This window comes from Leuresthes tenuis, unplaced genomic scaffold (assembly GCF_036924035.1).
Source record: "Leuresthes tenuis unplaced genomic scaffold, fLeuTen1.0.hap1 SCAF_24, whole genome shotgun sequence".
NCBI lineage: Eukaryota > Metazoa > Chordata > Actinopteri > Atheriniformes > Atherinopsidae > Leuresthes > Leuresthes tenuis.
This window is the reverse complement of record NW_027325378.1, coordinates 23,943,519-23,954,451: the sequence shown is the minus strand read 5'-3', so window position 1 is coordinate 23,954,451 and position 10,933 is coordinate 23,943,519. Positions and strand designations below refer to the sequence as shown.

The 10,933-nt window shown below is 39.9% G+C and overlaps 1 protein-coding gene across 1 annotated transcript; it reads left to right on the top strand.

Moving 5' to 3' along the window:
- Positions 1-1,123: 1,123 nt before the first annotated feature.
- On the top strand, positions 1,124-10,064 carry hccsb (holocytochrome c synthase b). Its single transcript, XM_072378619.1, has 8 exons — positions 1,124-1,233; positions 5,276-5,391; positions 5,493-5,540; positions 5,615-5,748; positions 6,751-6,899; positions 7,248-7,367; positions 7,470-7,556; positions 8,018-10,064. The coding sequence occupies exons 2-8, from the start codon at positions 5,286-5,288 to the stop codon at positions 8,214-8,216; spliced, it is 843 nt and encodes a 280-aa protein (XP_072234720.1). The 5' UTR covers positions 1,124-1,233; positions 5,276-5,285; the 3' UTR covers positions 8,217-10,064.
- Positions 10,065-10,933: the final 869 nt, after the last annotated feature.

Below are 10,933 nucleotides of genomic sequence, written 5' to 3'. Positions count from 1 at the left end.
TCCTCTTCCCTTCCAACCGCAGACAGTAATTCCTCGGCTCTTGAGAGACGACGTCGTCACCTGATGGTGCAGCTAGTAACTGCACCTGGCGTTTGTGAAGATTCTGTAACGATCAGCTGTGGAATATATGTGTACCAAAAAGTCAAATACAAAATTAAAAAAAGAATTAAGTGGCCCAGAAACTGAAAAACAAACCAACATAAATGTTTTTGGATTGTTACATATTTTGTATATTACATTTGTGGATTGTCCTCTATGAGTCATAACTACTCGGGTGAATTAAAAACTTCTATAGTGCAGTGAATGAAGATTTGGCCATTTTGTATGAATTTTCTGAGCTGTTTACAATTATGAAATGATCACAAGACATAGATGGCCCTTTGCTGCCTTCTACTGGTCAGTCACAACTTTATGTCCTGTCGTGACTGATAAAAAACTTACATGTTCATTTTAAAAGATTAGGGCTGTTGAATTATGGCATTTTGACAACAAACTTTTGATAACAAACTTTTAGATTGATATGCATTAAAAAATAGCAAGTATGAGCCGTTAAATTCAAGTAATCAATATTTCAATTTTAATAGCCCCGTTGTTAGTTGCTGGGGACATGTTTGAGATAATCTGAAATTACTGCTTTCGTAAACAAACCCCACTGACATGCAACCGGCTGCATTACAAAAAGAACGGTAATTCATTGCAATTTAATGGTGCATCTCTAGATTGTATTCGAAGAACCTCGGAATTGAGAAATTTAATTAAATCATTTTCGAGCTCCGTACTTTCCTTCACAAAGTGTAAAAATTCATGTGGCCGCCTCCGGGTTTGCTTTGATGCTTAGCTAATGATGATAATCAACAACAGTTCTGACAATTATGGTATTTCATCGCTGTATTGAAAAATATTTGAAAAATTTAATTGAAAAATACATTATTTACGTTTACAGTTTATGTCCCCCTCTTTTTGGAATTCCGCACATTCCAAAACTCGTAGCTGAGAAAGTTTACCCATGTTATTGTCGAATATTTTTTTGTTCTTTCTTTTTTATTAACGAAGAACTGAATTTCAGAGTTCGTAGTTGCCTTCGAATGCAGCGGCGTATAATTGCGTCATGACGTGAATGATATGCGTAAAGCACGTGCATAGTTGCACAACTGGTCTGGCTGCGTCCAGCACGCTGACATTGGGAAACAAACCAGATAAGACGAGAGAGCGCATCTGAGCTGACATCCACAGGTTAGTTATTTCTCTTGTATCGCATATTATTTATTTATTTATTTGTTTGTTTGTTTGTTTGTTTGTCCTGAAACCAAAAGAGGCGCTCTGAGAGATGAATACATGCCTCGATAAGAATGCGTTAAAAGGAAGTTTCTAGAAAGTGGTCACATCCCCTGAAAAGCTAGGTGGCTTAGCTAACGTTTAACGGAGGTAGTTGCGGAAAGTAGCACTATGTTAATATGTAGAAAACATGTACCAGACACTTCTATTGCGTTTCATTGTAGTCTTTTAGTTCTGGTACAGTCGGAGAATAAACGGTAGACGTGACATCGATACGGAGCTCTGGGGTCAGGCTATGTTAGCGTAGCCAGCTGAAGGTTAGTTTCACTATGGTCTAGTGTTATGTCAGCTTAACAGTCAGCTGCTCTGGCTGCTGTCATTCCTTAATAATACACCTGTTCTACTAACATTGTTTTCTTTGCACAAATCTACATTGCAAATGTTACTGTATTTTCTTCCAACTGGTCCAGCTATCATTACGTAAGGCACCTTGAAATGCCTGTGTGTGCCCGGCTCTGTAACTGTTATGTGTTCTGACGCTAACGGCTATTTCGGATCCCACGTTAATTTAAACCCCAGCCAGAATCCCTTTTTTTTGTCTGATAACACTTACAATCATGTTATCTTGAAATTGAAACGATAAAAGCGCGAAACACCTTTAATTTCCAATGCACCCAGTGAAAGCTAAGATGTAGAGGAGAGATCTTCAGTGAGTACAGATACTAAAATCTGTCACTTAGTTTAACCGACATCTAACTACACTGAAACATCTTACATTAGTTGCACCTAAGGAGCATTTACGCCCCTCTGCACAAACACATTTAATTAAATAAATAAAAAACAGTCGTACAGTAATAAAGCAAGTGTTCAGTCACTGTCCGAGCCTCACTTGGTCCTTTGAATTATGGAGGGGGGCAAGTTAATGATGAGGACAAGATGTTGAATCAGCAGACAAGTAGATCAGTTTCTTCCTACAGTTAAAAGGTAAAAAATAATGCAAAGAAGCAAAGCTTTGCAAATTTCGTGTTCTGCTGTTGGTGTTGCCCCAACATCTGCAGGGAATAACTCATTTGGTGGTTCGACAACAAATGTCTGTAAACTGCAGAAAGCGATGCTCTGAACTGCAGGTGGTCTGTACAGCATTGTAAAGGCAGGGATTTACTCATCGGTCTGCCGAGTGAACATTAAGTTAAGTAGCTTGGTTGTAAAGGAAGAGCTGCCATTGAAGGCATACAGGTCAGATTTAATTATGCAAAGTTTAAAACAAACAAACGACAAACTCAAGTAGATATCTGACTCTTAAGAAAGAACACAGCGTTTGTGCAGCTTATTGAAAGCCAAACACTGAAGTCAGCATGCAGTATAAGACGTTATTTATTTCATCTTAACACGATTTCTGTTTTTTGAAAAGAAAAAGACACTACAAGAATTACCCCAGATTTTTCAGGAACTGATCTGTGTATTTAAATGGTATGTGTTTAAAAAGAAACAAACTTAAACTTTTTTTTTGTCTTGTAAAGTAAAACTTTAACATTTTCTCTCTAAAATAAATAATAATAAGAAGTGTCACGCTTTCTTTGTTGTACGTTTATGACCAAATCACTTGAGTAATGCGCTCGAGATGAAAAAAGTTTGCAACTTAAGGCTAGACACTACAGGTGAACATTTTATAACAATAGATATCACCATGAAACTTCTGCAGTTAATGACTTACGCAAGTATGAAAAATAAAATTATTTTTAAAAATTCAATTTGCATGTTTAATTATGCAAATTAGGCATTATCTCATTAAATATGAGCAAATGTGCATATATTTCTGGTAGATAGATCTGAACACATGATAAAGCCAGGTGCAGTTTAGTTTTGTTTACACACAAGATGAAAAGAAAATTACAGGAAGATTTCAGAATATCTGCAAGGAAATCAAAATATACCGTCCATAGCCTTAAAAACATAGATTTTCGCCATATTTTCTAAATATATAGTCACATAAATCAGACCAGAAATTATTTATTAACACATCCTTCTGTAAATATCTTCAGAATGCCAAGTGTATTTTTCTGAGTGAGTAGGTGCTACATAGGCTGAGACATTGATACTGGAAAATACAAAAAACTGATTTAGACAAAAACGGCATTTAAAGATTTAAATAGGGGAATTTAATACATTTGTTTTGGAAACAATTGCTCAAAAACAGAATAAATGCTCAGGCCCTTAATAATAATAATAATAATAATAATAATAATAATATAGAAATCAGGCTCAATACAAGATTGCGTATCAATTCATTGAGACCTGTATGACAGTCAGTGGCACTGTCATTAACCCCCCCTCGGTTTCCTAACGACAGTTTGCGGTCAGATGTGCTGCTTCCTTGGTTCATCAGCTAATCTAATAGATTTTCTTTTATTGCATCTTGCAAAGTGCAATTGTTGCTTTCTTTCCTTTGAAAGTTGCGGTGTAAAGGGCATTTTCGGAGATTCCACGAAAGCTAAACACAGAAGTGTCCACCACGTGATGCGTCTGAGCGAAACCAGCAGTAGCTAATGAGATCTCGTCGTTACCTATAAATCCGCCTTTAGACATTCACGATTGGTTACTGATAGAAAGAAAGTGCCATTATTTGTGTAACACATCATTATGCAGGAGACTCGTGACAGACTTTAGTAAATAGACGAAGATCGGCATGGAGTGTTGGAATTCTAACTTCTTGGTAAATTCGGAAGAAACTTACTGGTGCGAGAAAACAAGATGCAATAAAATAAACATTTTAATGTATGTTTTCAATGTTTTCTTTATAGCAGGTGGAAAGAACACATTGAAGGAGTAAACTGGCCCAAACTCTCAAAATTGACCACTGCATGAAAAATCACTGGTTTTGGTTTGTTGGTTAACTTCTGATGTGGTCATCTTATCATGCAAAATTTAAACCTGGAGTAGATAATGCATCCATAAGATGAGAAGAAAAAGAAATGATAGCTGCGCACAGAAGGATCTGGGTAGATATCTGCTGTTAAGACATTTCCACAGTACCGAAATTAAGGAGGTAATGACGCTATAGACACGGTTATTGCAGTAAAACTGCTTCTAAACTTCTCCATTGGCTACAATACACTGCATGTTAAACTGCTGTGGGGAAAAAGAGCTAAACCTTGAAATGTCAGAGGGGATTAGCATTCTGCGTGCAGGACACGGCTGTTCTTGATCCGCTCCAAAAGATGGACAGAATTAGTCCGGAAGACCGTAATACGTTTCTTTATCACGCCTCAAATTAAATCTAAATGTTTGGATACTCTGCAACAGTGCTGGAGGCAACGTACTCAGGAGAATGCCAATAACTTTTACATCTTTTGGTCATGTGGAACGCTTAAAACATTTTGGGATGATATAACATTTTAAATCTGGATGGCATTTTAGGATACACGATCCCAAAAGGACCCGAGAATAGTGCTACTTGGATTGGCAGTATTCTTTAAAGAGGGGATCGGTGCATCTTCAGGATTCTTAGTCACATGTAGGAAAGTCATTACTAGGAACAGGATGAAGCACAACCCACCGAGGTCAGATCACTAACATAAAGACCCACACAAAGCTACGGGTAAAATGGACAACGCCCCAAACTAAAAACCGGTTCTTCTGCATTCTAAAAGAACCGAGGACGGTTTTAGTGCACAGGGAAAAGTGCCCCCTGTTAGACTTCTGCTCTGTGCTGTTAGTCATGTAAATAAAGACTTTCTTCAACGAAGTTCTTCAGTTTACTGTACAGAAGTAAATGAGGGGGGGAGTGAGTGTAGTCCCGATATTAAAACAGACAATATTTCATTTGTAAATCTTGGGCTGACATTAGTTTGCTTAAGTGTTCTATGGCAAAAACGAACAAAAGTTTTAGTTCTACTCTTCCTCTGAAGTGGCTGAGCTGCGGTGCACGTGATAGGTTGACTTGTTTGGAAAGAGGCGTAGGCTTGTGAGGTGTAATTTTCTGGCTGTCTTATTCGTCTAGAAAGGGCAGGATGGGAGCCTCCATGTCTACACCTACTGCTCCGACAGTCAAGGCAGAGGCCATGATGGCCCCACCTCAAGGCTGTCCTATGCACCAGGAAGTCCAGCCTGTCAAGGGTATGTAATGCACTATTATAATTATCATTATGGAATGCCGTGTTTGAACTATGTTGTGGAACTGTGTCCACATATTGTAATTTGGCTAAATCTTCTTCTAGTGTCTCCACCCTCGGAGTGTCCCATGCATCAAGCTCAACCTGTCAAAGGTACGCCAGTAATTGTGGAGTGGAAGTGTATGAGTATCGTGCAACAAACCTCAATTATCTGTTTTTGTCTCCAGTGGCTCCTTCGTCAGACTTCCCGAAGCAGCAAGCACAGGCAGGTCCAGTCCACCAGGACCGGGCCTACGAGTTTGTGGAATGTCCCATGAAAGCTGCAGCCGGCATGAAAAGTGACATTGATCCAGCAAACATGGTATCAGCAACACTTTAGAGAGAAAAGATGGTAACTTGTACTTGTATAGCGCTTTTCTAGTCTAACTGACCGCTCAAAGCGCTTCACTACATGCCGCATTCACCGCACTCACACACATTCATACAGCGCGTCTTAACTACTTAACTACGTGCTTTTTCTAATCATTCATACACATTCATATACACTGGGAGGCAACGTGGGGTTCAGTGTCTTGCCCAAGGACTCTTCGACATGTAGGATAAAGGGAGTGAGGAAGTCATGTGAATTTAGATGGTTAAAAGAAGTCGTAAAGGCCTCTTTAAAAAATAAAAAAAATCCAAAATTGACAGCTAGCTTCACAAAACAAGCAAAGAGAGAACATTTACATCGTTGATGTGATGAAGACATAGAAGAAATTATCAGAAATATTTAGAGTTGAAGTTAAAACAGTTTCTATCTCAGATGAAACGGTTCCACCTTCTGCCTACGATGGGAACAACAAATAAGACCTTTTTATTTTAGAAATGCATTTATTGATTCTAGAACCTCAAAACGAGCAGTGTAAAATGCCACTTGTCATTGTAAAAGTCTTGCATACCAAGCCACCATCAATGAGAGGCACCTATTTGCATCTAAACAAGCAAATTAGCACAATGACACATCACAAAGGCGACCACCAAGTGCTGGGCAGGATGTACTGTCTGAGTCTGCTCAAGAAGACAGTAAGAAGTACACAATACAGTGAGAAAAACCAGATCAATTTAAAGAAGGGTGTGGGGGGGGCATAGTTGTAGACCATTACAAATGAAAAGAGATTGGTTGCGATATGGTAAAGTTGGCTGTCTGTCTTAAGAGTGATGGCTGACTGTCAGTGTGTTGTATACAGACTTAGAGCTGTTATTCACTGTTTCACACTCTGCAGCTGATGTATTTTTTCTGTTTTTGTCATAAATTCACTCTGTTCTAATTTTTGAAATATTCACGGTTGACTTTTGCTTTTATCCCCTTTCTCTCTGTGGAAAGATGCCGCCTCCTAACCAAGTGCCAGCTGCAGATCAGCCCTTTAGACTGTCCATCTCCAGGGAGGAGTCTACCATTCCCCGACATGGTACAGAGAAGAACTGGGTTTATCCATCTGAGCAGATGTTCTGGAATGCCATGCTGCGAAAGGGGTCAGTGCACACCGAGCTGATGTCCAGTGTCCTGTTGTTCTGAGCTGTCTTTGACATCCTTTGGTAAAAATGCAGGATTAAAGTACTCCAGCACTTTTCTGAACCACGAAAACACAGCTCTGTTCATAGCAGCCTGTTTTAGGGAGTTGAGTGAGCCACTCAACAGATTAGCTCCAGCTTGTACATGTAAATGTCAACTCAAGGTACATCCAATAACCCCTGAAGTGTGTTATTCCTGTATGAGAGTATACCGTAACTACCCTGAGAGCTCACAGGTTTGATGTCAGTAGAAAACTAGGTGTTGTCACTTATAGATCTCTTACATGCGTGTATTTTCATGTGTACCAGGTGGCGCTGGCGTGATGATGACCTCGCCGCTGATGACATGACCAACATCATTAAAATCCACAATAAGAACAATGAGCAGGCGTGGCAGGAGATCCTGAAGTGGGAGGCTTTGCATGCTGGGTAAGTGACGATGACTGCAACATTAGCATCAAACAAATTCTTGATGAATTTTAGTCGGTCTTGGAAAGTTGCTTGAATATTTTGCTTCCGGTTCTCTGGCAGTGAGTGTCCATGTGGGCCCGCATTGAAGCGGTTTGGGGGGAAGGCCAAAGAGTACTCACCCAGGGCCCGCTTCCGTCACTGGATGGGGTAAGCTGGCTATGCTTTGTCACTGCTTTGTGCGTTGGTGTTGAAGGTAGAGGATAAAGATCATGTGGGATTCATCAATAAAGAAGGAAAGTGAAAGTATCAACCCCAAAATACCATTAGAGTGTGAAATGTTGCAGCTTTTAGATTTGTGGGGTATTCCATTTAGCTCATGACTCCTATCAGAGCAGGAGTACCTGAACAAAACCAGAATGTCAGTGTCTGCAAGTTGGAGAATTAGAAGGAAGTGAGATTATTATAAGTTGGAGGTTGAGTCGCAGTGCATCGATTGTGAGCCCCAGCTTTTTAGAAGGAAGAAAAATGCATGGATTAAACAAGACAATGTCTCTACCAGAGTTGCACCCATTCAACTCAGTAGTTGGAAGGTGGTTTGTGCTTAAGTCTCAGTGTTTCAGTGTACAGAGCTGCCTAAACCTTGGTAACTGAATGTCTCTTCTTTGTAGGTATGAGCTTCCATTTGACCGTCACGACTGGATCATTGACCGCTGTGGGAAAGAGGTGCGCTATGTCATCGACTACTATGATGGCGAAATCAACAAAGAAAACTACCAGTTCTCCATCCTGGATGTGCGCCCCGCCTTTGACTCTTTAGATGCTGTGTGGGACCGCATGAAGGTGACCTGGTGGCGTTGGACCTCCTAAGACTGACAGATATATACAGAGCTCATAAACTCAAACATACAAGGACTGCAAACTGGGAGCATCATGTCGGATGCTGTGAAAAAAGTCAGCAAAAAGAGGAAAAATCTAAACGATTAACTTTAGCAGAATCTCAGTTATACTGTATGAAACTCATGTAATGTGCTCATGTAATTTCATGCTTTGCAGTCGTTAGCTCTTCGCAACGCGTCATAGGTTAGTGTTTGTCCCACCGGTCACATGCCTCGTCCTGTGTGACTCAGTTCAGTGAGGCTCACATGCAAAAACAGCTTTCTTATTAAAAAATCTCAACAATAATCACTCGCTGCTACTGAAATATCCTGTTTGTATTGGAAGGAGTGTCCTCGAGTTTTAAGAGACGATGCTGGTGATGTCACAGTGACATAATCAGGGTTAATGGCAGAATCCTAATAGCACTGATGTCAAAGGATTTAAAGAATGCACTCCAGTCTTTTAATTGGCTTTCTATGTCTAAAGTGGGTTTTTGTCGCATTGAGTGGATTAAAATCATCTGTCTGCGATCACCTTGTTCACGCAGCTCTTACTGGTTGACCTGCCAGGACCAGAACTATTGATCCTAGTGTACCACAGTCTGTGATTGAAACCAGTTAGATGACAAACGGGGAATTTGACTGTATAAACCGCAGGTGTCTTGACGAAGACTGAGCATTCTGAAAGATCTGTCAGGTTGCATTATGGGAAATGTAGGGCTTTGGGAATGTGTACTGGAGACTTTTTAAAACTTTTTTCATTGACTAAGATTAATTTTGAAATGAATTGCAGACCCCTTAAAGTGCACCAGTAAAGACAAAGAGGTTTTGGTGTCTAAAGAGGTTTTTAATCGCAGCGATTCGTGTTTAGATTGTTGCTCCCTCTAACAGGCTTTGAACCCGTTGACCTCCTCAACATTGGTCCCTAACCAAAATTCAGAATCCCACTGGTGGTTATTACGTGAACATGTTTTTTCTCTGTAGGCATAAAGTCGGCGTGCAATGCAGCGATCCAGCCGTCATCTGAGCCGTTGTAATGACTTGCCGTGTAAGCTGCATGTTGGTGAGATGGGGCAGACGGCTTTTTGTTGGAGCTCTGTAATGGGGGGGTATTTAACTTAAAAGGCATCAGGATGGAAGTCAGCTCTGCAGTTATACCCTGACAAAGTTCATTACACAACCCTGTAAGTAGAGTACCATCATAGTTATCGTACTGTATGAGCCCAGAGATTACACTTAATCTCTGATAAAAGTCCTGCATTTAGTTGGATTTTTAAAAAATATTTAGCGTCACATTTCAGCATCATCCTCTTCGAACTTTCTGCATGTGCTCAGTTTTATTTATTGTTTGAATGTGTGATGAAGTGTGCAGTTTCTGTGCACTGACACAGCCTCCATGCTTCTGTTCCCAGAAAACATTCTTGTGTGAAGTGGCAATATCTAACTGGTTTTAAGTTGATTAATAAAGCTGGTCCTTTTCTGCCTCTGAATAATGTCTTTCCTGGAGATTTACATTCTTTAGGTACACTTGACAAAAGGTGAACGGTGAGCACGTCTGATCCCAGCTGGTGGAAAAGTTTAAGATGCTTTATAAATGTGTTAATTTGATGGGGATCACTTAAGAATTTCTTAATGACAGATGAAATCGCATAAATCAAAAGCTTCCCACGGTCCCCTTTGAGCATCTGAGGCAGCCTCCTGAAAGGCCTGACCACATGCTGCCCATTGTGTGAAGACTAAAAAATGTTTTCATCAGTCCTCTCTTCACATTGTGTATTTTTTGTTTGAATTCTTTTCAAATAAAGTTTTGAATTCAATTAAAAACATCTAAATATCTTGTCGTTCTGGAAATGTTTAATCATCGACGAATTGTCTGGCAGCCGATGAGCGGTTGCAAGGACCACACCACGTGTTTTTATTCAGGCCATCAGTCTCCTAAACACTCGGTTCAGCAATTCAAAAATACTTTATTAATTTCAGAAGGAAATTATAATATTGCTGCCGTGTAAATTGTTATAGGAGATGTGCTGTTGTTATGGATACACAAAAAATAAAACCAGCTGATAAAGAAAGTCGAAGTACGGAAGAGAGGTGTGGTTGGGGTGTTGTTATGGTGGCAACAACTTAGCTGATGATGTCATACACAGCATCAGCAGGTAACACAGGTGAACTCTGCCAACAATTCAACAACCAGGGTGCAGAAATGCTACGTCCAGGATTACACCTGTTGTTAACGAGCACCGAAATCCTTCCTTCTTCACTGTTAACAGAGATGAGCAGAGAGGTTTTAAGTTGTTCCTGGTGTGTAAAAAAAAAAAAAAGGCCTTCCTGAAACTCCTGCTGTGTCCCCATCAGGGCTCCAAACACATCCATTATCCATTTTCATCTGCCAGTGAGCTCACTCTTCCCATGATGATCAAGGGAAGAAATGGTTTGAACTTCCTTCACATTTTTCTCTATTTGGTTCCTGCTCTGCATCCTTGACATCTTCTCTTCAACACTTCACTGCTGACACTTGTCATGTCACATAAAATTTCACATAACCGATTAATACAACACTGTCTATAGTACAACATCTCTCATATATAGATGTAAGTCCACTATATTTAGCAATAATGAGAACTGCAGTAGATGGGAGCATTTGAAATATATTATTTAAATCAGACTGTGACTTTGACACAGTTCTCTTGTTTATTTGGCACAAATATA

Excerpts from the sequence above, each read along its gene's own strand:
- hccsb (XM_072378619.1), top strand. The coding sequence starts at position 5,286 with ATGGGAGCCTCCATGTCTACACCTACTGCTCCGACAGTCAAGGCAGAG. Across the intron at positions 5,541-5,614 it reads TCAAGCTCAACCTGTCAAAG|TGGCTCCTTCGTCAGACTTC; the intron begins GTACGCCAGTAA and ends TTTTGTCTCCAG. Across the intron at positions 7,557-8,017 it reads CGCTTCCGTCACTGGATGGG|GTATGAGCTTCCATTTGACC; the intron begins GTAAGCTGGCTA and ends TCTTCTTTGTAG.